Source organism: Corylus avellana, chromosome ca3 (genome assembly GCF_901000735.1).
Source record: "Corylus avellana chromosome ca3, CavTom2PMs-1.0".
Classification (NCBI taxonomy): domain Eukaryota; kingdom Viridiplantae; phylum Streptophyta; class Magnoliopsida; order Fagales; family Betulaceae; genus Corylus; species Corylus avellana.
In genome coordinates, this window is record NC_081543.1 from 32,360,716 (window position 1) to 32,385,857 (window position 25,142).

Here is a 25,142-nt window from a genome sequence, read left to right on the forward strand (position 1 = left end):
GTGAAAATTCAGCACGTCAGTAATTCCTGACGTGTCAATTTCGACACGTCAGGAATTCCGATTTCCTGACACCCACATTCTTCACGACCGAAACACGTCAGGAAAGCCCCGTCAGCAAGATTTACTGACGTGTCAGGTCGTCTGACACGTCAGTAACCATGGGTCAGCAAAAAATGTGTTTTTTGTAGTGTTATAAAACATGCATAAAACTAACCAGGTTCCACAGAAATAGCTGAAATAAGAGGACCATAGACTCCTCTCTTCGGGATAGAAATTGTCCCCTTCCCAGCCCAATAGAAACGGATCTCCAAGGTATTACTAGTCACAACAGCAGTAAAATTTTTAATTACTGCCTTACCAACTCCACCAGCCTCTTGTACAATGTTGAAATCCTTCCATACCAGCTTTCCCTACAAAATTCAAATCCATTTATGTCAACCATTTCATGCTAGCAACTGCTAATTAATAGATGAAAGTGGAAGTATATTGTAATAATTACCTGAATGTAAATATCAAATATACGCCTTCCCAAGCTGCTATATGTTTTGTCATCAGTAAAAGCAATCTCCGCAAAATGGAGGTTTACAGTGTAATTTCCATTTCCCAAGCAAAAAGCATAATAAGTAAGAGAGACAGGAGAAAGGCGTGCTTTCATGTACAGTTTAGGGTTGACCATAGAGAGTGTGGATAGATTTTGCAAAATATAATCGTCATTTGGGCGATTATCATCCAAGAAGTGACCAGTGTTGCTAAATGCCCAGTTTTGTGGACTCTTGTAGAATTTTGAAGGTCCACCTTGTTCTATATCAGCATCATATGGAATACTTCCATTAATTGTCGTTACTTCTTCTCCACCGCAATTTATATGAAGTTTGTATGATTCTGGGATAAATGCAACAACAAATTAGTACGTAACAACAAAATAGGTAGGCGTAATAGAATTCATATTCATCAAAAAGGAAAGGAAGAAAATCTATTCACTACTTTCAATTTAGAGAGGCATGGGGAGAGGAACTTTTATAGGAAATTTCAACAACTTATATTTCATCTCCCATACCAAGACAAGGAAAAACAAAGGTAATCACGAGAATGTAACAATCTTGAGGAAATATATGGCATTCTATTTCAACTTACTTCGATGAGGACATTTAAAGCTTTTCAAACACAAACCCAGGCCACTGTTGGAACAATCAAGGTCCAAAACAAGTTATATTAACATCAAGAAATTAATTTAACAGCAGAAAAATTTGCGATGCATATTTTCGAGAGATGAAGTTGATACTTACAAGTTATCTCCAATCAAAGAGGTTGAAAATAGATTCCTATGGAAAATAACAAGAGAAAAGTTTAGTAAGTATGCCCATGAGCGCTTGCATTCGGACAAACATGCTTAGAAGTCTTACACTCTACTTGTTTGACATCTTGATTGCTCTGATTCTCCAACTGTAAAATTGTTATATGAAAGATCACTGCATACAAAAGAAGCAACATGATTCATTCTCTTCCGTAATTTTTTTTTGACATATTTAGAAAAAGCCTCTGGAAGTAAAATCAAGGATAGTAGAAAGAGTAGAAAATCATGGAAATGATTAAAACTTGTAAGAAATACATTTTCTTTATCTAATATGCGTTCAATCCCACAATTTCATAATTGATTAATAAACTTTCAGACGCATATTGTTTTTGCTGATCATGTCACTTTCGGCCTAATTATTAAGATTTACATTAAATGCGTCAAAGTTTCTTTACATTTTGACATTTAGACCAATAAAATTATGGAGGAAGTGCTATCAAAGCAGACAAGTAACTGACTGCGTCATAAAGTCCAATAAAGTTCCAGAAGAGAGTCAACAACGTAAGAGGCATAATTATCATTATTAATTAATGAAATGACACCTAACGATATAGGATAAAATACGTCAACATTTTGGTCAACAAATTGAGTACATAGAATTTTGCAAAGAAGCTTACGTGTAGTTCGCTCTCAGCATAAGAACAGGCACTTCTCCAGTTAGCAAGTTGCCGGTTAAATATCTAAACAAAATCAATATTAACAATTCAGTAACGTTATGTAGTTTGTGCATTACAGATCATCAGGTAAACTTGTCATTGAGGATGCAAATCTTTAACACATCCAATGGCTAAATGAATATTTATGCTTTGGATGATTTCATATTTACAATGATAAATTAGATGAAATGACATCCCCACTCTAGCAAGTAGAGGTAGGAGTGAAGTAAATTTGAAAAATATACATATATTTTAAAATGCATACATGTAAGTTGCATTGAATAGACCAGAAAAGCTGCTTGGAATTTTTCCACTTAACTTGTTAAAGCCGAGATCTCTGCAAGAAAAGTTATAATTAAATGAATTAGAAAACAAATAGCACCCTAAAAAACCAATTCCTTCCTGAAATATGTTACAAACAAACAACAAATTGAAGTTGTCATGTTAGATTAGGTGACTTGTTTTCACAAGTCTTACCGTGGGCCCCACAGCAGTATGACATCCCATATTTTTGACTTATGTATTCTCTCTCACACATCCATTTTGCTTCCCCATTCATTGAACTTCTTCTAGAAGCTTTGTGAAAAAGCCTTGTTGTTTTATTATTGAGCCATTCGGTCATCAAGAGGGTGAGAGGCAGCAACTTTAGCAGAAAATAGAGAGAGAAAAAACAGCTTAAGTTGCCGAGAGAGAGAGAGACTTGTGTTGCTGTAGAGAAAAAGAGATACACCATTTTTTTTCATTTTGATCTCACTTTTGGAGTGCTGAAATGCTTAGAGAATTTTAGAGAATATTTTTCTCTTTTGTATCTAATTCTCTTTTGAGTGAGATTGGGGTGTTTTGGGGCTTTTGGGTTTGAGTGGTTTTATTTGTACTACTCTTTGTACTCCACTTTTTGTTAGTGAATTTCTCTTGGATCGTCTCCGCCAATGGATGTAGGCTTGTTAAGCCGAATCACTTAAATCTTAGTGTCTTATGTGGTTGTGTTATTTTTCTATTTTGCACTTTTCTACTTCTTTGGTGATCTTGAAATTTGCATTTGTCACAACAATCAAAACAAGAAAAGACATTCTTTTTTTACAAGAATTTCATAAACAAAGTCAAAACCATGCTAATTTAATTAGTGAGAATTCTTAAATGCGACGGAGTACGTGTCCAAGTCTTTAGTCTGCATCTATCTTGTTTTGCCTTAGTCGTGTTAATGTGTGGAGAAGTCCAATTTCTTCGGGTGGGTGAAATTATGTTTCCATCTAGTCAAAGGAATCCAAATACAAGTAGAATTCTTGAAGAAGCTCTCCACGTGTTAATTAAAGTATAGTTATAGTTGTTTTTGTTTTTGTATTTCTTTCTTTGTCTTTTGTTTTCCTTATCCATTTGGTTTAGAATAAGCCAACGCCAATAAAAGTCCTTGTACTCCTTTTTTTATGGGCAATAAACAAAGTATTTTCAATTTCAATTTTTGAGGCCTTGATTACTGCCGGGTGTAAAACAAAACCAAGAGAGTTCAAGTGGAGGTCCCAGATTTCCACGGTAAATTGGACCCTCATGCTTTTCAGGATTGGATCACATCCATGGAAGATTGTTTTAAATGGCATCGCTTGCCACCTAATATGCGAGTGAGATTTGTAAAGATGAAGCTCAAGGGACAAGCATGTGTGTGGTGGCACAGGGTTGAAGAGCAACTCCAAAGGTTACATCAACCTCCCATAGCGGAGTGGGAGGAGATGAAGTTATTGAAATAAATTAATAATGCGGAAATAATAAAGATAGAGCTGACACTGAGATTTACATGGTTCGGTGTATAACCTACGTCCACATGATAAAGCTTTAAGGCTGTATAAAGCTCTTATTTCTCTGACTAATGTTTACAATATAACATTATGCAATCGTATGTCCCACCCAGGAGAAAAGCCTGTTTTGTTACGCGATAAAGAAGATTCCAACCTAGAAGCCAAAGACAATCAAGCAAGCGTGGGAGATGAAGAAATTGTTGAGGAGCAATTGGAAGGGTCAAATCTTCCTCTACGTGTTATTAGTATCTCGGATACTAACAGGCCAAAAAATAGATGTGGATAGCAATGAATGGGTGTGCAACAATATCTTCCACACTCGTGTAGAGCATCAAGGGAAGGCTTTGAATTTAATTATTGACAACAACAATGGTATGAATATGATTTCTCAAGAGGCCATAAACAAGCTGAAATTGCCTATAGAGAGGCACCCAAAACCTTACAAGCTAAGCTGGGTAGATGATACTTTCATACCCGTCAAAGCATGGTGCTTGGTATTTTTTCTTTAGGCAACAAATACAAGGATGTTGTATGGTTCGACATTATTCCTATGAAGATATGTCATATTCTTCTCGGGAGACCTTCGTTATATGATAGGCGTGTCCAATATGATGGATATTTGAACACGTATTTGTTTTGTTTTTTCAAAGGCAGAAGAATTACCGAATGAGTCTGGAAGAGAACAACGAACTTCAACGATAAGTGCAAGACTTGTTAGATTGCGGGTTCATTCGTGAGAGTTTGAGCCCCTGGATTGTACCAGCTTTATTGACACCAAAGAAGGACGGAAGTTGAAGCATGTGCGGTGATAGTCGTGCTATCAACAAAATTACAGTAAAATGCCGTTTCCCAATTCCCTACCTGGACGACATGCTTGATGTTCTACATGGCTCTAGAATTTTATCAAAAATTGGTCTTCGTAGTGAGTACCACCAAATATGTTTTCGCCCCAGTGATAAGTGGAGAACTACATTTAAAAGCACGGGATGACTTATTAGAATGGCTCGTCATGCAATTCAGCTTGACAAACGCTCCAAGCACATTTACAAGGGTCATGAACCAAATATTGAGACACAAAGTTTCCATGGACTAGCTTCTTTCTACCGGTGTTTTGTTAAAAGATTTAGCTCCATTATGGCCCCCATAACAGAGTGTACTAAAAAGGGATCATTTCTATGGACCATAGCTGCACAAAGAGCTTTTGACACAATAAAGAAGTGCCTCACTGAAGCTCTCATACTACAATCACCCAATTTGGACTCTCATTTTGAGGTAGCATGCGATGCCTCCCATCTTGGTTTTGGCAGTGTACTTAGCCAAAATGGTCACCCCATAGCTTTTTACAGTGAAAAACTTAATGAAGCCAAAAGGCGCTACTCAACTTATGATTTAGAACTTTATGCAATAGTGCAAACATTGAAACACTAGCGGCATTACCTTATCCATTGGGAGTTCATCATACTCTCAAATCATGATTCCTTAAGGCTGAACTCTCTTATTTGTGTATATGATATAACTGTGACTATGAGATGAATTGAAGCTCATGTAAGTATTTTATGCCATGCATACATGTAAAATACAATGAAGATAAGTACATTTTCAAGATATGGCCTTGTGTCATGAGCTACGATTAAAGGTGCAAAGCCCTATGGTCCAATTTAGTTATGATTTGTCATTGGATTTAAAAAGCCAGCTAAGTGACTAGTGTAGTCATGTATGCATGGTGGTCACAATTGTACGTCATTGTTAGCATCATGGGCGACTCGGGGTTTGACCCAGTCAGGCTATATGATAATGGCCGCTAGTTTGTTCACATCGGGCACCGATGTTGTACTAGAGGTTCTTTTGAGAACACGCAAACCCTATCGGGAATGAGTAAGGGCCTGAATCAACCATATGGATTTGAGCTATGATGGTATGATCACATTTATCATGTATTCATATATCTATACTGCATTACATATTCTCTTACTCATATCAACTACCTTACATGATGTGATATTTTAATATGGAAAAACCTTTTTGCAAAACTACGAGTTCACAAATTATATAATTGTCTTTCATGTGATTTTACCTCACTAAGTGGTGGACTTACGCTTGATCTTTCTTTTTCACTTGTGGAACACATTTGTGTTTGACAGTTAGTCAACAACTAGATGGTGATGCCTTGGAGATACTTTGTACTGGTGGAGGATATAGTCAGGATTATTTTTGAGGTTCTAGATCTACAATGGTTGTAGTTCATATGGAATAGTGATGAGTACACGCATCATGAGATGATTGATATTATTTATTTGGTTTACGCTATTAAGAGTCGATCATGATGTTTGATGTCCTTTTGAGACCTTGTTTATGTCTGGAGTTTCTTTAGTATTGATGTTTTGAGGATATTTTGGAATTGTATTGCTTTGGTTTTTAAGTTAATTGCTTGGGAGATTTAGTATTTGCTCTAGATATTTAAGGATGAATGGATTTATTTAGATACATTATCTTACTTTAAGTTACAATTATTCGACTATGGTTGTTAGTTAGATCCATTGGGACTTATTGGCTTGTTGAATGAGTCGTTGGAGGCGATCCAAGTTAACTACATGTTGGTTAATTTCTCGGGTGCATTACATTAAATCTTGTCAATTAAATAAGTTGTTAACTCATTTCTAGTGGGACAATTTTTTTCTTTGTTAAAACAGGATCACCATCCTTACTTTTTTTTAATAAACAGTTCCCTATCTACAGTAGTTAAAGGTTAGTGACCCATACTAAAATAGGATTTAACAATTGTACATTACCAAGCTCATCCAATATCTCGAGCCGAATTAATTGCTCAATTTTATCGTCTTTATGCTTTTGATTTCTCATATAATCTTTTCATGAGATATAAACCAATTAAACTATTGTACATATGGATTGGTTTATAGCTTTATGTTGGAACAAATGACCCATACCCTTAAGTTGACAAACATTAAATATACCAGTATGATTGGCGCATTGGCATATTGTTATCTTAATTAGTCTGATTAATGGTAGATATCAAAACCCTAATCCTTTTTAGTTTTAGTTTATCTTTTATTTTATTTCTTTATATTAAATTCAATCGTGACAATTAAATTTTATCTTTTAATTAAATAGGAAATTACTTCTAAACATAATTTAGCAATCCTCGTGGGAATGATCTCGTAATTGCCTGCTATACTATCATTTGATCTTGTGCACTTGCGAGTAAAACGTACTAAATATTATTTATTAATTTAGGTAGTATTTGGCACAATAAGTTTTTGGCGCTTTTGTTGTGGATTGTGTTAAATTATGTCTATTTTTTTTTTTCCGTTAGTTTAACTTAGTTTTTTTATTTTTTTTTTTTATTATTATTATTATTATTATTTTTTTTTTTTATGTTTATGTTTATTTTTATTTTATTTTATTTTATTTATTTATTTTTTTTTTTTCGTTTCTGTTTCTCTTCGCAAATTAATTTGTGGCAATGCGATCAAGCGCAGTCTCACTACGATCTAGCGCACTGCTGCCTGTGAGCCCTATATGCTTATGTTTCGCGACAGTACGCTCGAGCACCCATTCCGGGGAGATCGAGCATAGCTATACGATTGAGCGCAAATGCACTGCGATCGAGCGCATAACCAGACAGCAGGTACTGAAACTGCTAATTTCAATTTTGCTTTTATTTTTCATTTTTGTTTTTGTTTTTGTTTTCTGTTTTCTTTTATTTTGCCTTTTGTTTTATGTTTATGTTTTTAAAGTCTGTTAGTTATTATTATTATTATTATTATTATTATTATTGTAGTTTTAATTTTTCTCTATTTTTTGTCCACAACTTTGAGCTACCATGCGGCAGTGCGATCGAGCGCATCTCCATCCATCAGTAATGAACCTGTTGTATAGTCTGACTGAAAACGTTAAACTTAACGCTCATGAGAGACACCCCATAGTTTATCCTATTATTTTTTTGTTTGTTTTTCAAGTTATTTTTATATTTCTCTTTAGTTTTGTTTTTGTGTCCTTTTTATTTTTATTCTAATTATTCTTTTTTTTGTGTTCTATTTTGCAGGGACAAGTATGCTTCAGTTCAAGTTTGGGGGTGTGCTATGAGCCATGCTATTCCAGACAATTTTGTTCATATCCCGGGTAAATTCTTTCCATATTATAGACACATTTGGGACAATGTGTAATTTAAGTTTGGGGATATAAGAGACACTTTATACACACTTTGTCCCAGTTTTATTTTATTTTTTATTTTTGTTGTTTGTGAAAAGAAATATATATATATGTTCATGTTTGTCTTAAAATTTTGGTTGATCTTAAGAATTGTGATTTGATTTCATTGATGAGTTTAAAATTTTGAACACATGATCTGAAGATAAAAAATTTCAGCTTGCATACTTGCTTTAGGCAATTGAGAATTCACATGTTGGATCTAATCTTACACAAGCATGTTAGCACATAATTTGTGGGGTATGACATGAAGTCTGATGTGTGTGTTTTTATGTCTTGGGTGAAACTGGATGATCTATTAGATGGATACTTTTGGCATATATGTGTGTGTGTGTGTGTGTGAGAGAGAGAGAGATAAAAAATTAAAAATAAAAATAAAAATTATCATTGATAAGCTTTTCACTAAGTAACTGGACCTCTTGCCTCAAAGCATTGAGTGTTCACGTCAAAAGGTGAAGAATTTTGATCTGGTTAATGTCATGGTTAGTTTGGTTTCGTAGCCTTTTTGACTCGAGTTAGTAAGTCTTAAGGGTGTCTCTACACCTAATGCCTTAAAACCACTTGGTTTGAAAGTTATTGGCCTAACACTCGCTACATGGGTCAATTAGAAAGCTTAAGGGAACCAAACATTGTACAACCTGACGAAAGAAAAAAAAAAAAAAAAATGTCGTTGTTGTTCATTCTAATAGGAATTTTAGTGAACTTTGAGATATTGAGACATTGCACATTGAAAATAATTGGAAGCTTCATATTTATGTGCTATTTCACTTTACACTGTTTCGAACTTGTGATGCCTTAGCATGTCTTTTGTAAGTGATTAAATTTTCAAATTTCAATTCATTGTGAAGATGGAGTTTATCTTTTTAAGCTTGTTAATGAATGAAAATCATGGTTTTGAGTGATACCTTAATTTTTGGATAACATGAACTCTTGCATGATGTTTGTGGGTAACATTCCTGCAAAACCCTCACGAGACTTCACTCGTCCTCTAGGGAATTCCTAGGAGTTTAAAAGGCTTGTTGCATATGCTAAATGCAATCGTACATCCCATGAAAGATGGATTTATCTTTTTGTTTTCTATTTTTCCATTTAGTTTTTAGTATCTTATTACTAACGGACTAGCAATATGTAAGTTTGGGGTGTGTTAAGTGCCAAAATATTCATATTTTAGCCCTTAAACTTATATGTGTTAATTCCTTAGTGTTGTTAGTTTATGCCATTTTATTCCTTTTTTGTATTTTTTGTGTCTTTGTAGGAATTTGGAAGAAAAGGAAGAAAACCTGGAAATATTGAGCTTAAAGAGCAAATTCGGGAAAAGTTGGAGGCTCTGGTAGTGCGATCGATAGCAGGGGACCTACGATCGAGTGCACTACAAGCGGAATGACCAGACGAGCACAAGCGTGTGCTTGTGCGCACACAAGGAGACTCGACGCAGACGTGCCATCTAGCGCACACGAGCTGCGATCGATCGCACCCGTGCGCTAGAGAACAATGAGCTACGGCCAGAATGCCCTTACCTTTCATATTAGGGTATTCCAAGTCCCACTTGTAATAGGACTAAACCCTACGAATTTTCTAGGTTTATTAGGGTAACAAGGACTTTTAATGCCTTATAAATAGACCTCTTAGCTTCTAGGAAAAAGTGTGGAGAAAGAGGCACAAGGTCTGGAAATGAACTGAAGGCAAGATCAAGAGGAGTTTGAGTTTTTCTTCTCTTCCACCTTTATTTTTGTTATTTAGTTGATATTTTAATTATGGCTAGATTGAAGCCCTAGTCATGACTAATTATGATTTCAATATCGGCGCCTTCGCTACAATTATATTTTGGTGTATTTAACTTGATTAATTCTTGTTTTATTGAATTCCTCATATGTGTTTGCCTGATCAACATATGCATGTGGTATGGATTAGTTAATTAAATCAAATTGGATGATCGAGTCTTGGGTTTAATAAAAGTAGCAAAAGAAATCCACGCTGGGTTCTTAGGTTAATCAACATGGGGAACCGGGAGTAGACACCCATGCCCTAGGCCTCATGTGTTTGTCGATTTCCACAGATTTATGCTTTCTTAAAGAACAACTTAGTAGACACCCATGTTAAATCCTTTAAGAAAGAAAAAGAATTAGAGTAGACACACATGCCTAATTCGTTGCTTAAGGAGATCAATAGCTTAAGGAGTAGACACTCATACCCTTAGGTTGGCAAACATTAAATATACTGGTATGATTGGCACATTGGCATATTGTTATCTTAATTAGTCTGATTAGTGGTGGATATGAAAACCCTAATCCTTTTTAGTTTTAGTTTATCTTTTATTTCATTTCTTTATATTAAATTCAATCGTGACAATTGAATTTTATCTTTCAATTAAATAGGAAATTACTTCTAAACATAATTTAGCAATCCTCATGGGAATGATCTCGTAATTGCATGCTATATTATCATTTGATCTTGCGCATTTGCGAGTAAAACGTGCTAAATATTATCTATTAATTTATGTAGTATTTGGCACAATAGGATGATGTGATGTATCATGTCATGGACGAAGAATCTCCGGCGGCAGCTTGGTTGAAACTGGAAAGTCAGTATATGTCAAATTCATTGACAAACAAGCTCTATCTAAAGCAGCAGTTATACGGCTTGAAGATGGTGGAGGGATCGGATCTGAGCCAACACATCAACCTGTTCAATAAGGTAATCGGCGATTTGAAAAGGTTGATGTGAAGTTCGAAGACGAAGACAAGGCATTGATACTATTGAATTCACTTTCAACTTCTCCTACGTATGAGAGTTTGGTTACAACTCTGACATGGGGGAAAGAGTCCTTGGAGTTAGAGAACGTTACAGGAGCCCTGTTGGCTTTGCATCAGAGGAAGAAAATCAGTGATGAAAGTTTACGAGAAGGGCTAGATGTAAAGGGTAACTAGGAGCGTGAAAAAAGCAGCAACAATGGTTGTTCGAATGGAAAGAATTCTCGGTCAAAATCCAGAGAGAGGAATGACATCAACTGTTATAAGTTCGGGAAGAAATGGCACATAAAGATGGACTGTCCAGATCGAAAGTAGAACAAGGACGACAAGAATGAAGGTTCATTAATGTCTCTGAATGTAGTGGAGGACAATTCAAATGATGTTGATGGTGATATACTTAATTTTGCATGAGCATCCTGTGGATTCTTGGATTCTGGACTCAGCATGTTTGTTTCACTTGACGTCCAACAGAGATTGGTTTGATACCTACAAGTCAGTTAATTATTATATAGTTACTATGGGTAATGGTGTACATTGTAAAATTACCGGCATAGGTAATATCAGGATTAAGATGTTTGATGGTGTAGTTAGAATGTTATGTGATGTTAGACATGTACCAGATGTGGAAAATAATCTGTTTTCATTGGGTACCTTAGACTCAAACGGTTATGGTTATAAGTCTAAAGGTGGAGTAATGAAGGTGACTAAGGGTGAGATGGTAGTGATGAGGGGGCAAAAAAGTTCAAAGAATATCTATAAACTGTTGGGAAGTACAATTGTAGGTGGAATCGCCTCTATGGAGTCTAAGTCCGATCGTACTATTTTGTGGCATATGCAGTTGGGTCATATGAGAGAGCGAGGCATGTTAAAGCTTCATAAGAGAAAACTGTTGAAGAGTGTCAAAACATGCAAGCTTGATTTCTATGAGTTATGTGTTCTAGAGAAGCAGAATCGGGTACAATTCAAGATAGACACACACAAGACAAAGGGCATTTTGGACTATATTCATTCTGATGTTTGGGGACCAGTGAGAACAGGGCCACTAAGGGGACATATGTATTTCGTGATTTTTATTGATGACTTCTCCAGAAAGGTTTGGGTGTACTTCATGCAGCACAAATCAAAGACGTTTGCCAAGTTCAAGTTGTGGAAAGCTGAAATGGAAAACCAAACTGGGAAGAAGGTTAAGTGTCTCACGACATATAAGGGCACTGAGTACACAAATGATAAGTTTCGAGATTTCTATGAGCAACATGGTATAAAGAGACATTTCACAGTACACAAGTCACCACAACGAAATGGTGTGGCAAAAAGGACGAATAGGTCTATTGCAAAGAGAGCACGATGTCTCAGGTTGAATGCTGGACTTGCAAATATTTTATGGGCATATGCAATGAGTATGGCATACTACTTCATCAACAGGTCACCGAGGGTAGCACTAGATGGGAAAGTTGCAGAGGAGGTGTGGATAAGTAATGAGGTAGATTACTCTAGTTTGAGAGTATTTGGTTGTCCAGCCTATATGCACATACCTAGTGAAGAACAGTCGAAGCTTGATCCAAAGTCTTGACAGTGTGTCTTTCTCGAATACGTGAAAAGGGTTAAGGGGTTACAAGTTTTGGGATCCGAAGGCAAACAAGGCGGTGATCAATAGAGACGTAGTATTTGATGAAAACTCCACGTTCAAGAGTACTCAAGGTAAAGAGCAGCAGGTGCCCGAAAGTAGTAGTAATGATAAACAGGTGGTGCAGGTGGAGTTAGAGACTCATGTGTAGGAGAGCAATTCGCATGGTACAGAGACCTCTACTCCAGGAGTTGAGTAGCATCACACTATAGCCACAAACAGACCTAGACGCACTATTAGGCCACCAGCCAGGTACGGATTTGAAGACATGGTTTCTTATGCTCTTGTCATCAGCAGCGGAGATCCTACTACTTTTCAAGAGGCTGTCAATAGCCAAGAGAAGAGCAGATGGGTGGGTGCTATAGCGGAAGAGATGAAGTCTCTGCATAAAAACCAGATGTGAGATTCGGTGGAGCTTCCAGAGAGGAAAAGGGCGATAGGGTGCAAATGGGTGTTCAAGAAAAAGGAAGCAGTATCAGAAAAAGAGGGAGAAAAGTTCAAGGCTCGCCTAGTGGCAAAGGGTTATTCACAGCAGAAAGGGGTTGATTATGAGAAAATATTTTCCTCAGTGGTCAGACATACTTCCATCAGAGTGGTATTGGCGTTGGTAGCTCATTATGACATGGCATTGGAGCAAATGGATGTGAAAACAGCTTTTCTCCATGGTGATTTGGATGAGCAAATTTACATGGAGCAGCCAGAAGGGTTCAGTCAACCTAGGCATGAACACTTGGTCTGTAAATTGAAGAAGTCACTTTATGGGCTGAAATAGTTTCCAAGGCAGTGGTATAAGCGGTTTGACTTCTATATGATCAGAATTGGCTACAAGAGATGTGAGTATGACTGTTGTGTGTATGTGAGGAGCCTTGATGATAACTCATTTATTTTGCTGTTATTATACGTGGATGATATGCTTATTGCAGCTAAGAGTATAGTGGAGGTTAACAAGTTGCAAGTTTTGTTGAGTAGAGAATTTGACATGAAGGATTTGGGCACAGCCAAGAAGATTCTTGGGATGGAGATTCACAGAGACAGGGATGCCAAGAGATTGTGGCTATCTCAAGCCAGCTATGTGAAGAAGGTGTTGGAGAGGTTTAGCATAGAGAATGCGAAACCGGTAAGCACACCTTTGGCGAATCATTTCCGTTTGTCTACCTCATAGTGTCCAAAGACAGTCGAAGAAACTAAAGACATGTCTAAGGTCCCATATGCCAGTGCAATAGGGTGTCTGATGTATGCTATGGTATGTACCCAGCCAGATTTGGCTCATGAAGTGAGTGTGGTGAGCAAGTACATGGGAAATCCAAGGAGACAGCACTGGGATGCAATCAAATGGATTTTAGAATACTTGAAATGTACTACAGACTATGACATCACTTTTGTCAAACAGAGGAGTGATTTGTTAGTTGTGGGGTACGTGGATGCAAATTATGCAAGGGATTTGGATGACAGGAGGTCGACCATGAGTTATGCGTTCACTCTTGCATGAGGACTTATATGTTGAAGGTCTATGATCTAGTCCACGGTTGCTATGTCCACGACTGAGGCAGAGTACATGGCAGCAGCTGAGGCTGCAAAGGAAGCTTTGTGGCTCACAGGGTTAGTCAGGGAGCTGGGTATTCAGCAAGGTGGAGTTCCGTTGTATTGTGACAGTTAGAGTGCTATTTACTTGGCAAAGAACCAGGTGTATCATGCGAGAACCAAGCACATTGATGTGAGGTTTCACAATATTAGAGAATTGGTTGCTACAGGTGAATTATTACTTGAGAAGATTCATACTTCTAAGAATGCAGCCGATATGTTGACAAAGCCTGTTACCGCAAACAAGTTCAAGCATTGTTTGGACTTGACAAATGTCTCTAGGTGCGAGAAAGGAGAGGAGAAGAGACGGCATCCCCAAACTTATCAATTCTAAGTGGAGGACCAACACTTGATTATCTTCAAAGAGGAATACTTGCCAAGGTGGAGATTGTTGAAACAAGTGGCTCATATTTTCTCAGTCATAGAGAGTAATACTGAAACTACTGGCCCATTTGGGTGTAATTAAGTTTAAGTGGGCCTAGGGACAAATAAGTTGTGGGTGGTATTTTAAAGTTCTTTAAAATACTTACAATTAGGGTTTTCCTATAAATATGATATGTTGTAACCCTAAATCATTGAACGGTAAAATATAGCCGCACTCTTCTTTGAACGTAGGTACATTGTCGAACTACGTAAATCTGTGTCTTGACTCTCTCTTGATCTCTCTCTTTTCGATCCCGTATTAGTCTTTATTGTTGTACACTGTAACAACACTTTAATTCATTTGACATCCAATCAGGTGAAGAACATATGCCACTTCTCAGACATATAAATAAAAAGAATATATGTCCTTTGCTCACATATCAGCCGTATAAGGCCAACTAGGTTTTATGCACAGTAGGCTAGTGGTGGTCAGAACAACAAGCCTCTGAATGAGTATTGGAATGATATTTTCGAAATGGACAAAAGTAAGTCAAAATGGGGGAGAATCCACCAAGCAAATGACATGAAAAAGGTGTCTCAAATAGTTCTCAAGTGCACCAAAAAACACAGAAGATCCTATCAAAGACAATCATGTTCACTGTCTAGAAGGCTTCAGCAACGCAAAAGGTTGAAAAAAAAAAAAAAAAAAAAAAAAAAAAAGAAAGAAAGAAATATTGTTGAATTAGAAATGTCAGCCTCTATCTAAAGAACAATGCCTAGGTGAAAAAAAGAAAATAAATTGTTTAACATATTTTTGCTTAGTATATTATTTAGAAAAAAATAAATATTTTTGGTTAAGTCAAAATAATCACAAATTATGAGCCATGCAAAATATTTAGAACAAACAAAAAAATCACAAATTCCATATCAAGAATGCCACCTAAGTCGGTTTAGGTTAATCAACACAAGGAGAAGAAAATGAATTATGAGCCATGAAAGATTACTGAATGATCCATAAATTAGCATCAAAGCATTTTTAAGAGCATTTTTGAAATATCAGCAAATAGAAAAATGGAGGAAAAAGTGGCTACTATACTAACAAGGTTTTCAGCTTTGTCCTTTTCCCGAGATAGTCAGGTAGCTTTCCTGTAACATTGCAACTCCTCAATATCCTGGAAAAAAATTATATATTAGAGTAGCCATAAGGATGGGTACTTTGGAAAATAATGCCATTGAAACATTTAACTAACAATGTTTTCAACTTTGTCAGATTATCAAGTGGTGGAAAAGGTTGTTCAGATCCATGCATGTCACTAACTCTCCTGCATATCAAATTCAACAAAGAATAAAGTAATTCAAGTGTAATTCCATCTAAAAATGATTTATAGTTGTGACATAAAGGTTGATACTCACAAGTCAGTTAAACTTTCCAAATGAGCAATGCCAGAGGGAATTGGCCCGTTCAAACCACTTGCCTGAATCACTCTGTTACCAAAATTTGATTTAATGAGGGATAATACATAACAATCATATAACTAAATAACGACAAAATCCTTCAACACTTCCTTAAATAATATATATATATATAAAGAAAAAAAGAAAGAACAAAGCTCTCACAATTTAGTAAGGTTTGTCCAGTTTTGAATATAATTGGGTATCTTTCCAGAAAAGTGATTGTCTCCGATCCGACTGCATTAAGTTAAATGGACAAAAGGAATAAAAAGAAATGGAAAGAAATGTTATATGTAACTAATTGCAGCATATGAAAAATAATAGCTTACAAGTCCTTCAATGTGTTAAGCCCTGCAAATGAATCAGGAAGCTCCCCAGTAAAATTATTCGAGGTGAGGAAGCTATAACAACAACAACAACATCATCACCAACAACAAATAAGTATAAATAAACCAACTAAGCTATCAGCCTCATTGCCTCAAGATTCAACATCTGTCTAAGATTGTTGTAAGAGGGAATATTCAAAATCGTCTTACAATCTTTCTATGGAGGACATATTGCCAAGCTCTGGAGGAAGATTTCCGGAAAGATTATTGAACTCCACCACACTACGTACGAATAATAAAACTGAATTCCTCAATAACAAAACTCTAAAAAGATTTCACAAATAGAAACAAATGGGTGATCAGAACTCACAAGCTTTTGAGAGTTGTGATGTTTGCCAGCTCTTTGGGGATAGGACCCGTTAACCGGTTTCCAAGAAGGGAACTGCAATAAAACTCTCGTACGTTAAAATCATCCCTTCATGAAAACGTCTAAATCTATATATATATATAGAGAGAGAGAGAGAGTACATGTTGACCAGCTTTGGGGAAGAACCCCATCCCTGAGGGATTGAACCGTTAAGGTAGTTGCGGGTGAGGTCACTAATATGAGTGGGAAATAAAGAAATGAGTCCACATGAAAGTTAGTTAATGTACGAAGCTGCAGCAGTTGTGCATCTCAGTTATGAGTACTTACATTTCTTCGAGGTAAGGCAACCCGTCCAATTTTGGTGGGAGTGTGCCCGAGAGATTTTGGCATTTGAGCACTCTGTACATCCAATAGAGAGTGGGGTTTTTTATAGTTACCGGGCTTAACTTTCTTCTCAAAATAAATGATTACATATATGACAATAAAATCATGAGTTAAAGGCTAAAGCAATCTAAAGCACTTTTTCCAATCAAATTGTACCTTTCCCCTTCAAAGAGGAACAAAACCGATACAAAGCTTAATTTTGTAAGATATTATTTTTTTCAGTTTCTTTCACGAAATTGTGAGTTCTTTCCTTGTGAAATACATCTAAAAAGTATTATGATTTATGAATGCTCGTGTGTGCCTAAAAATAAAACTCATAAGATGAGAGGGGAATGTAATTATTCATAGGGGGTGTTCAGGTGAGCGATTAAAAACAGCTTGGCGTCCATTATTCACCCATCCGCATGCTTTACAAGTGGATTTTCATCTCCTAACCCTAGGTAGGCAGAGGGGAATACCCATATTTTTATGTAAAATAATAATAATTTTGTCTTATTATGACTTTATTAGTCTGTGCTTCATGCATTTTGACACAGTGCAGAACTAAGATTATTCTGACAGCGTATGATAGCAGTAGAAACTAAGAATTAAAAATTGAAAAAAGGAATTCAAGAAGAGAGAAAATAACAAATAGGAAAAGAAAGACCCTAATGCCCAAAATAAGTAAACAAAGAAATAATTCTGAAATACTTAAATTTAATTAATAGTTCACACTGGATTGAAAAATAACAAAGACTATGTACCTTTATATAGACTAGGTTCCTCCTAATTAAACAAGGAAAAGGAAAACCAATCCTAATTGGAAAAAGTAAACATAATCCTAATGGAAAAGAAAAAACCTAATCCTTATTAAAAAAAGGAAAACTAAAGTATAATAAATATACTTTAATTTATTCTTCTACATTAGTCTCCCCGGCTTGGAAAGAACTCGCCCTCAAGTTCAAGTTGTCTTTGTAGCATCAATAAAACTTGGAGCCAAATGCTTCACGTTAAACACATCGGATGTCTTTAAATGGCTTGGAAGATGTAGCCGGTATGCATTGTCATTTATTTTCTGCAAGATCATACAAGCCCAAGTGTGAGTATAGCCCAAACCAAATCACCAACCTCATAAGTTACTTTGCGTCTGTGGCTGTCGGATTGTGTTGTGTACATGACATTGCTATCTTCTATCGCTTTCTTAACTTGGTCATGAACTTCTCGAAGATAATCTGCCATCTCATCAGCCTTAATACTCAATCGACCAATACGGGAAATGGATGCTAAGTCAAGCACTGCCGATGGGTTCTGCCCATACGCAATCTCAAAAAGGCTCAATTGAGTCATTCTATTCTTGGACCGGTTGTAAGCAAACTCTGACTATGAGAAAACCAAGTCCCACTGCTTTGGTGTATTTCCAACTAAAATCCTCCAAAGATTTTCCAAGCTTCGATTCACCACCCCACTTTGACCATCTATTTAGGGGTGATAGGCACTGCTTAAACTAAGCTTTGTCCACATCTTTTCCCACAAACTCTTGTTAAATGCCAAAATATTCATATTTTAGCTCTTAAACTTATATGTGTTAATTCCTTACTGTTGTTAGTTTATGACATTTTATTCATTTTCGGTATTTTCTGTGTCTTTGTAGGCCTTTGGAAGAAAATGAAAAAAACGATAAGTATTGAGCTTAAAGAGCAAATTCGGGAAAAGCTGGAGGCTTTGGTAGTGCAATTGATCGCAGGGGACCTGCGATCGAGCACACTACAAGCGAAATGACCAGAACAGCGCAAGCGTGTGCTCGTGCGCACACAAGGAGACTCGATCGCAGACATGCGATCGAGCGCACACAGGTTGCTATCAATCGCACATGTGCGCTAGAGAACAATGAGCTGCGGCCAGAATGCCATTTCCTTCCATATTAGGGTATTCCCTGTCCCACTTGTAATAAGACTAAACCCTACGAATTTTCTAGGTTTACTAGGGTAACAAAGACTTTTAAAGGCCTACAAATAGACCTCTTAGCTTCTAGGAAAAAGTGTGAAGCAAGAGGCACAAATTCTGGAAAGAAACTGAAGGCTAGATCAAGAGGAGTTTGGGTTTTTCTTCCCTTCCATCTTTTATTTTGTTATATAGATTATATTTTAATTGGGGCTAGATTGAAGCCCTAATCATGTCTTTTTAGGATTTCAATATTGGCGTCTTTACTACAATTATATTTTGGTGTATTTAACTTGATTAATTCATGTTTTATTGAATTCCTCATATGTGTTTGTCTGATCAACATATGCATGTGGTATGGATTAGTTAATTAAATCAATTTGGATGATCGAGTCCTGGGTTTAATAAGAATAACAAAAGAAATCCACACCGGGTTCTTGGGTTAATCAACATGGGGAACTAGGAATAGACACCCATACCCTAGGTCTCATGTGTTTGTTGATTTTCACAGATTTATGCTTTCTTAAAGAACAAATTAGTAGACACTCATGCTAAATCCTTTAAGAAAGAAAAGATTAGAGTAGACACTCATGCCTAATTCATTGCTTAGGGAAATCAATAGCTTAAGGAGTAGACACACATACCCTTAGGTTGGCAAACATTAAATATTCCGGTATGATTGGCACATTGGCATATTGTTATCTTAATTAGTCTGATTAGTGGTGGATATCAAAACTCTAATCCTTTTTAGTTTTAGTTTATCTTTTATTTTATTTCTTTATTTTAAATTCAATCGTGACAATTGAATTTTATATGTATAATTAAATAGGAAATTACTTCTAAACATAATTTACCAATCCTCGTGTGAATGATCTCTTATTTGTCTGATATACTATCGTTTGATCTTGTGCACTTACGAGTAAAACGTACCAAGTATTTGCCTATTAATTTAGGTGGGTATTTGGCACAACAACTCTTCCAAAAATGGCTCATGAAATTTGTATTTCAGTCCAATGTAATAGATCTTGGAACCCATGCAAGCGAACACTCTCCCGAAAATACAAGTGAGCAATCCGGGTGGCTTCCATTGTCTTCCGACAAGCTACAAAATGGGCCATCTTGGAAAATCGATCAACCACCATGAGAATAGAATCCATACTCCTTTGAGTGTGAGGTAACCCCAAAAAAAAAAAAAAAAAAAAAAAAAAAAAAAATCCATGCTAACATCAAGCCATAGGCCATGAGGCACTGGTAATAGGGTGTATAGACCAGCATTTGTAAGGACTCCCTTCGACCTTTGGCAAATAAAACATTGTTCCACGTAACGTGCCACATCACTAGTTAGCTTGGGCCAATAATAATCTAATTAAACCAAGGCCAAAGTTTTGTCTCACCCAAAGTGACCTTCTCCATGTAACTCTCATATTATCTGCTCCTTCAATAAACTATCTGGAATGCGTAGTTGTAAGCCCTGAAATAGAGAACCATTTAGAATAACATAATCACTACGCTTACCTACAGACTCCTTAGCAAATATCCTCATGAATGAAGGATGTTCCATATACAACTCTGGGAAAGTGTCAAAACCCACAACTTTGGTATGCATAGTAGTAAAAAGTGCAACCCTCCTACTCAGAGCATCAACGACTCGAAAAAGTGAACTCCTAAAGGTAAGCAACCCATTTAGCATGTCTTGAACGAGCTTTTGTTGGCCATTGATATACTTGAGGGCCTCATGATCAATGATAAGAATGAACTCCTTCTGCACCAGGTAATGACGCAAATGCTTCAAAGATTGTACAATGGCATAATACTCCAAGTCATAGGAGTAATAGTTCTTCATGGACCCCGATAGCTTTTCACTAAAAAAGGCGATCAAACACCCTTCTTGGCTTAGGACACCACCAATGCCAACGCCAAATGCATCATAGTTGACTTCAAAAATCTTCTTGAAGTTTGGAAGAGCAAGAACAGGTGCTTCTATCATTTTCTACTTCACTAATTGAAAGCTTGCATCGGCTTCTTTAGTTCACTAGAAAGTCCCACCCTTGAAGCACTCCGAGATTGGTGCAATCAATGTACTTAAATTTTGAATGAATTGTTGGTAGAATGACGCCAATCCGTGAAAACTCCGAACATCATGTAGGCTCTTGGGTGTTGGCCATTCTAGAATTGCTATCAACTTAGATTGGTCTACATGAACACCATCAATAGACACAAAGTATCCAAGGAAGGTGACAGTGGTAGTAAGAAAGGAAAACTTCTTTCGATTTACATATAAATGCTATATTCAAAGTGTTTTAAGAACCTCTCTGGGGTGCTTTAGGTGTGTCTCCTTTGAGGAGCTATAGATGAGAATATTGTCAAAATACACAACAATGAACTTCCCCATGTAAGGCTGCAACACTTGATGCATAAACCTCATGAATGTGCTAAGCGCTTTGGATAGCCCAAAAGGCATGACCATCCACTCATACAACCCATGATGCGTTTTAAAATCTGTTTTCCACTCATCACTAAGCCTGATTTTGATCTGGTGATACCTGCTTCCAAGGTCAATTTTGGAAAAGACCTTAGAACCTGCTAACTGATCCAGCATGTCATCTAAGCGAGGAATTGAGAACCTATTCTTCATTGCGATTTGATTGATGGCTCGACTATCAATACACATACACCACGACCCATCCTTCTTCAGAACTAAGAGAGCAAGAACTGCATATGGACTCAAGCTCTCTTAGATGTAACCTCTTTCGAGCAACTCTATCACTTGGTGTTGCAATTCTTCAAATTCCTTCAGACTAAGGCGATAAATTGGACAATTTGGCAAGCTTGACCCTGGCACAAGGTTAATGTGGTGTTGTATATCACTCATGGGTGACAAACTAGGGGGTAGATTCTCTGGAATCAAATCAACAAACTTTATAAACACCTCTTGTAACTCTATTGGCACTTCATTATCTACGCTGGCACCCTCTTCATACGTCATCAAGGAAAATACAACTCTCTCTTCTTCTGCTTCCTCTAGGAATCGAGACATTGATAGGAGATTAGTGCTCTTTTCAATCACTAGTGCATGAATGACTCCTCGTCAAGGTGCTAACACCAACTTCTTTCCCTTGATGGTCAAGGTATAGGTATTTCGTCACCCATCAAAGATAACAATTCGATCATACTACCAAGGCTTGCCCAATAATAAATGGCATGCATCTATACACACTACATCGCACCATGCATTATCAAAATATTTTCTACCAATTGAAAAAGGTACCAAACACCTCATATCTACTGTTACCTCACTCCTTTTTTTCAACCATGACAATTTGTGTGGTTTTGGATGACAATCAGTCTTCAGCTGAAACTTCTTAATTGCATCCTCTAACACCACATTCTCACAACTACCACTGTCAATAATAAGCTCGCAAACCTTCTCTACGATTGTGCAGGTGGTATGAAAAATATTGGTTCTTAACCAATCTTCTTCAGAATCATCTTTTGGGGTGAGCAAGCTTTTTCTGACAACAAGAGTCTCGTTCCCATCTCCATACAAAATATTCCCGTCATCAACTTCATCAAAAACAGGATCTCCGATGTCAACTTGCTCTTCTATTATCTCATCCTCAATCAAGAGATTCTTAACCGTTCTACTAGCAGATTTTCGGCAATTTTTCAATCGATGACCATGCTCCCTACATCTAAAACAACGAATGTTGGAATTAGAACTCTAACCTTGCATAGGTTGAGGATCAAGATGAGGCTCCTACGGACGGGTTCCTCGTGTATTCTGATATCCTCTCAATGCAGATCTGGTATTATTCCTAGCTAGCTGCTTTTAATCAAGGCACATTGGTAGGCTTCAGAAACCTTCCAAATTGAGTGGAGACTAAGGACGTCTTGTAAGGACTGCCGCAAACCGCCCAGGTACTGCACCACCAACTACTTCTCAGTCTACGACAAGTCATTTCAAGCAACCAACTGGTAGAAATCTTCAATGTAATCATCAATAGATTTAGCACCTTGTCTCGGCGTATGAAGCCGCTGAAATAATATATGTGTGTATCTGAAGTGTAAAAATTGTCCCTTCATCTTATCCTAATCACAAATCTTCGACTTGCCTTGTCTATCCCGCGATCACTTTACCTACTCCCACCGAGCAGATGCGCAACCCTTTAGTTTGATGGTGACAAGCTTCACCTTCATGCGACCTGGAACCTCCTTATAATTGGAGATCCTCTCTACTTCATGCAACCAATCAATGAAGCCTTTGGCTTGTAAAGTGCCAGAAAATTCTGGAAGCTCAACTTTGAAGCCCAAGCCTCCATGCCGCTCATCTCGAACACGTTGTTCCTGAACCAGAACAAGATTGTGATACAGGTTCTCAAAATTAGATTCTGAATCGCGATCCCTCTCCGCGTTTTGCGCCGTTAGATGCACAACCTGCCTCTGCAAATCTTCAATCATCATGTCTCGTAAATCACGCTCATGGTACTGGACTTCCTCATTCGAAACCTGCCCACGTTGACCATAACCACAAGCACCAACCATAAAAACTTAAGAAAAATTCTCCCCAAGAAGATGCTAAGATTTGATACCAACTGACGCCGGGGCAAAACTAAGATTGTTCTAACAACGTATGATAGCAGCAGAAACTAAGAATTGAAGATTAAAAGGGTAATTCAGGAAGAGAGAAAATAACAAATAGAGAAGAGAAAAACTATAATTGCCCCAAATAAGCAAACAGAGAAATAACTCTAAAAGACTTAAATTTAGTTGATAGTTCAAACTAAATTTAAAAATAACAAAGACTATGTACCTTTATATAGGCTAGGTTCCTCCTAATTAAACAAAGAAAAGAAAAATCAATCCTAATTGGAAAAAAAAAAAAACATAATCCTAATAGAAAAGGAAAACCCTAATCCTTATTTAAAAAATAAATAAATAAAAATAAAAAATAAAAAAAAATATATAATAAATATACTTTAATTTATTCTCCAGCGTCACATTTAGTATTGGCTAATTTGGCTTGGTGGTTTGAAATATCAATAAAACCTTAAATTGACCTTATGTGTCCACTATCCAGCTATGGACATTATCTCAAGGCAATTAAAGTCTGTTCATTTGTATTTTTTTCCTTTTTATAGGATATAATTCAATTCAATTGTATTTTGTAGTTTTTTGTTTTTTAATTTACTGGTATTGAAAAAATGTTTATAAATAGATGTCTTTTTTTTTTTATATATGAGAATTCAATTTACAAAAAGTATTTTGTTCAAAAATTGGATTAAACTCATCTAAAAAAGCTCATAAAAAGCTTTAAAACAGCAAGATGCTCATATAAATTAAGTCCATAGTGTTATGATCTAGATTCCATATGTTTGTTTGGATAACAAGGCGGCCACACCGAATGATGGTTAATTATGAGAAGGTGTGGACCATCAGCTGAGGTGACCTTCACCTAGGAAAGCCCCTCATCCCGGTAGCTCTCTCCTGTGACGACAAGATGAGCCCAAACAGTTCTTTGGAGCAAAGCCAAGTGCGCCCCTCATGGTTTGAGACTAGCGAAGGGGTCAACGGCTAAAACGTATATGACAGTTTACAAAAGAAAAAGAAAAAGAAGTCGTGTGCTATTTATTTTAAAGCAAAATAATTAAACTTTAAATTACGAAAATGTTCCGACCAGGTCCCGGCGGCCGGCGATGACCTAACCAAGTCCCGCAAGTCCCAACCGGATCCAAGTGGAGTCCCGAACGAGTCTTAGTGGTGTCCTAACTAGGTCCTGGTGGGGTCCCAGTCAGGTCCTGAGTGGGTCCCGGTGGGGTCCTAATCGGGTCCCGGGCAGGCAGTGGCGGAGCCACTTGAAGCTTTGGGGGTGCCGTGAAGCTTTAAACCCAATCGGGTCTTGGATGGGGTCCCAAGCGAGTCCTAGCAGGGTCTGGTCGGGTCTCGAGAAGGTCTCAGTTGAGTCCCAAGAAGGTCTCGATTAGGTCCTAGGCAAGTTCCAATCAAGTCCCGGTTGGAGGTTTGAAACTTCGAGTGTCTTAAATCTCACGTGGTATTGTTTAAATATGTATAAAGCCTCGTGGAAGTGGAGCCAACTCTCGAATAAAGAAATTGGTAAACTAATGAGTTTCCTGAATATCAAATCCATGACTAAAGTTCACTTAGTAATTGACCCAAAAAAAAAAGGTTCCGTAACTCTTAAGCACAAAAGGCCAATGGCTTAAATTGATTAATGAACCTCTCATGCCTCACTGGAGACAAATATTTTTTTTAATTATCACTAGAAAGTATTGGAACACAGAATACCGATAATTAAAGCAGTAAAAATGCATACATTAATGATCAAAAAAA

At 37.0% G+C, this 25,142-nt stretch overlaps 2 protein-coding genes across 2 annotated transcripts in view; both read right to left on the reverse strand.

The window, feature by feature from the left end:
• Positions 1 to 18,200, reverse strand: part of LOC132174438 (probable leucine-rich repeat receptor-like serine/threonine-protein kinase At3g14840) — a 47,458-nt gene extending 29,258 nt beyond the window's left edge. Inside the window, exons 1-16 of the mRNA XM_059586096.1 lie at positions 18,028 to 18,200; positions 16,652 to 16,723; positions 16,494 to 16,565; positions 16,334 to 16,405; positions 16,127 to 16,198; positions 15,963 to 16,034; positions 15,759 to 15,830; positions 15,596 to 15,667; positions 15,446 to 15,517; positions 2,276 to 2,347; positions 1,972 to 2,034; positions 1,404 to 1,469; positions 1,287 to 1,322; positions 1,135 to 1,178; positions 500 to 882; positions 215 to 410 (exon numbers count right to left, since the gene is read on the reverse strand). Coding sequence (XP_059442079.1) covers positions 215 to 410; positions 500 to 882; positions 1,135 to 1,178; positions 1,287 to 1,322; positions 1,404 to 1,469; positions 1,972 to 2,034; positions 2,276 to 2,347; positions 15,446 to 15,517; positions 15,596 to 15,667; positions 15,759 to 15,830; positions 15,963 to 16,034; positions 16,127 to 16,198; positions 16,334 to 16,405; positions 16,494 to 16,565; positions 16,652 to 16,723; positions 18,028 to 18,200 — 1,609 coding nt within the window. The remainder of the gene's footprint in view (positions 1 to 214; positions 411 to 499; positions 883 to 1,134; positions 1,179 to 1,286; positions 1,323 to 1,403; positions 1,470 to 1,971; positions 2,035 to 2,275; positions 2,348 to 15,445; positions 15,518 to 15,595; positions 15,668 to 15,758; positions 15,831 to 15,962; positions 16,035 to 16,126; positions 16,199 to 16,333; positions 16,406 to 16,493; positions 16,566 to 16,651; positions 16,724 to 18,027) is intronic.
• Positions 18,201 to 20,214: 2,014 nt separating this feature from the next.
• On the reverse strand, positions 20,215 to 20,781 carry LOC132174439 (uncharacterized). The gene has a single exon (XM_059586097.1). It carries the CDS (start codon positions 20,779 to 20,781, stop codon positions 20,215 to 20,217), a length of 567 nt encoding a protein of 188 aa, XP_059442080.1.
• Positions 20,782 to 25,142: the final 4,361 nt, after the last annotated feature.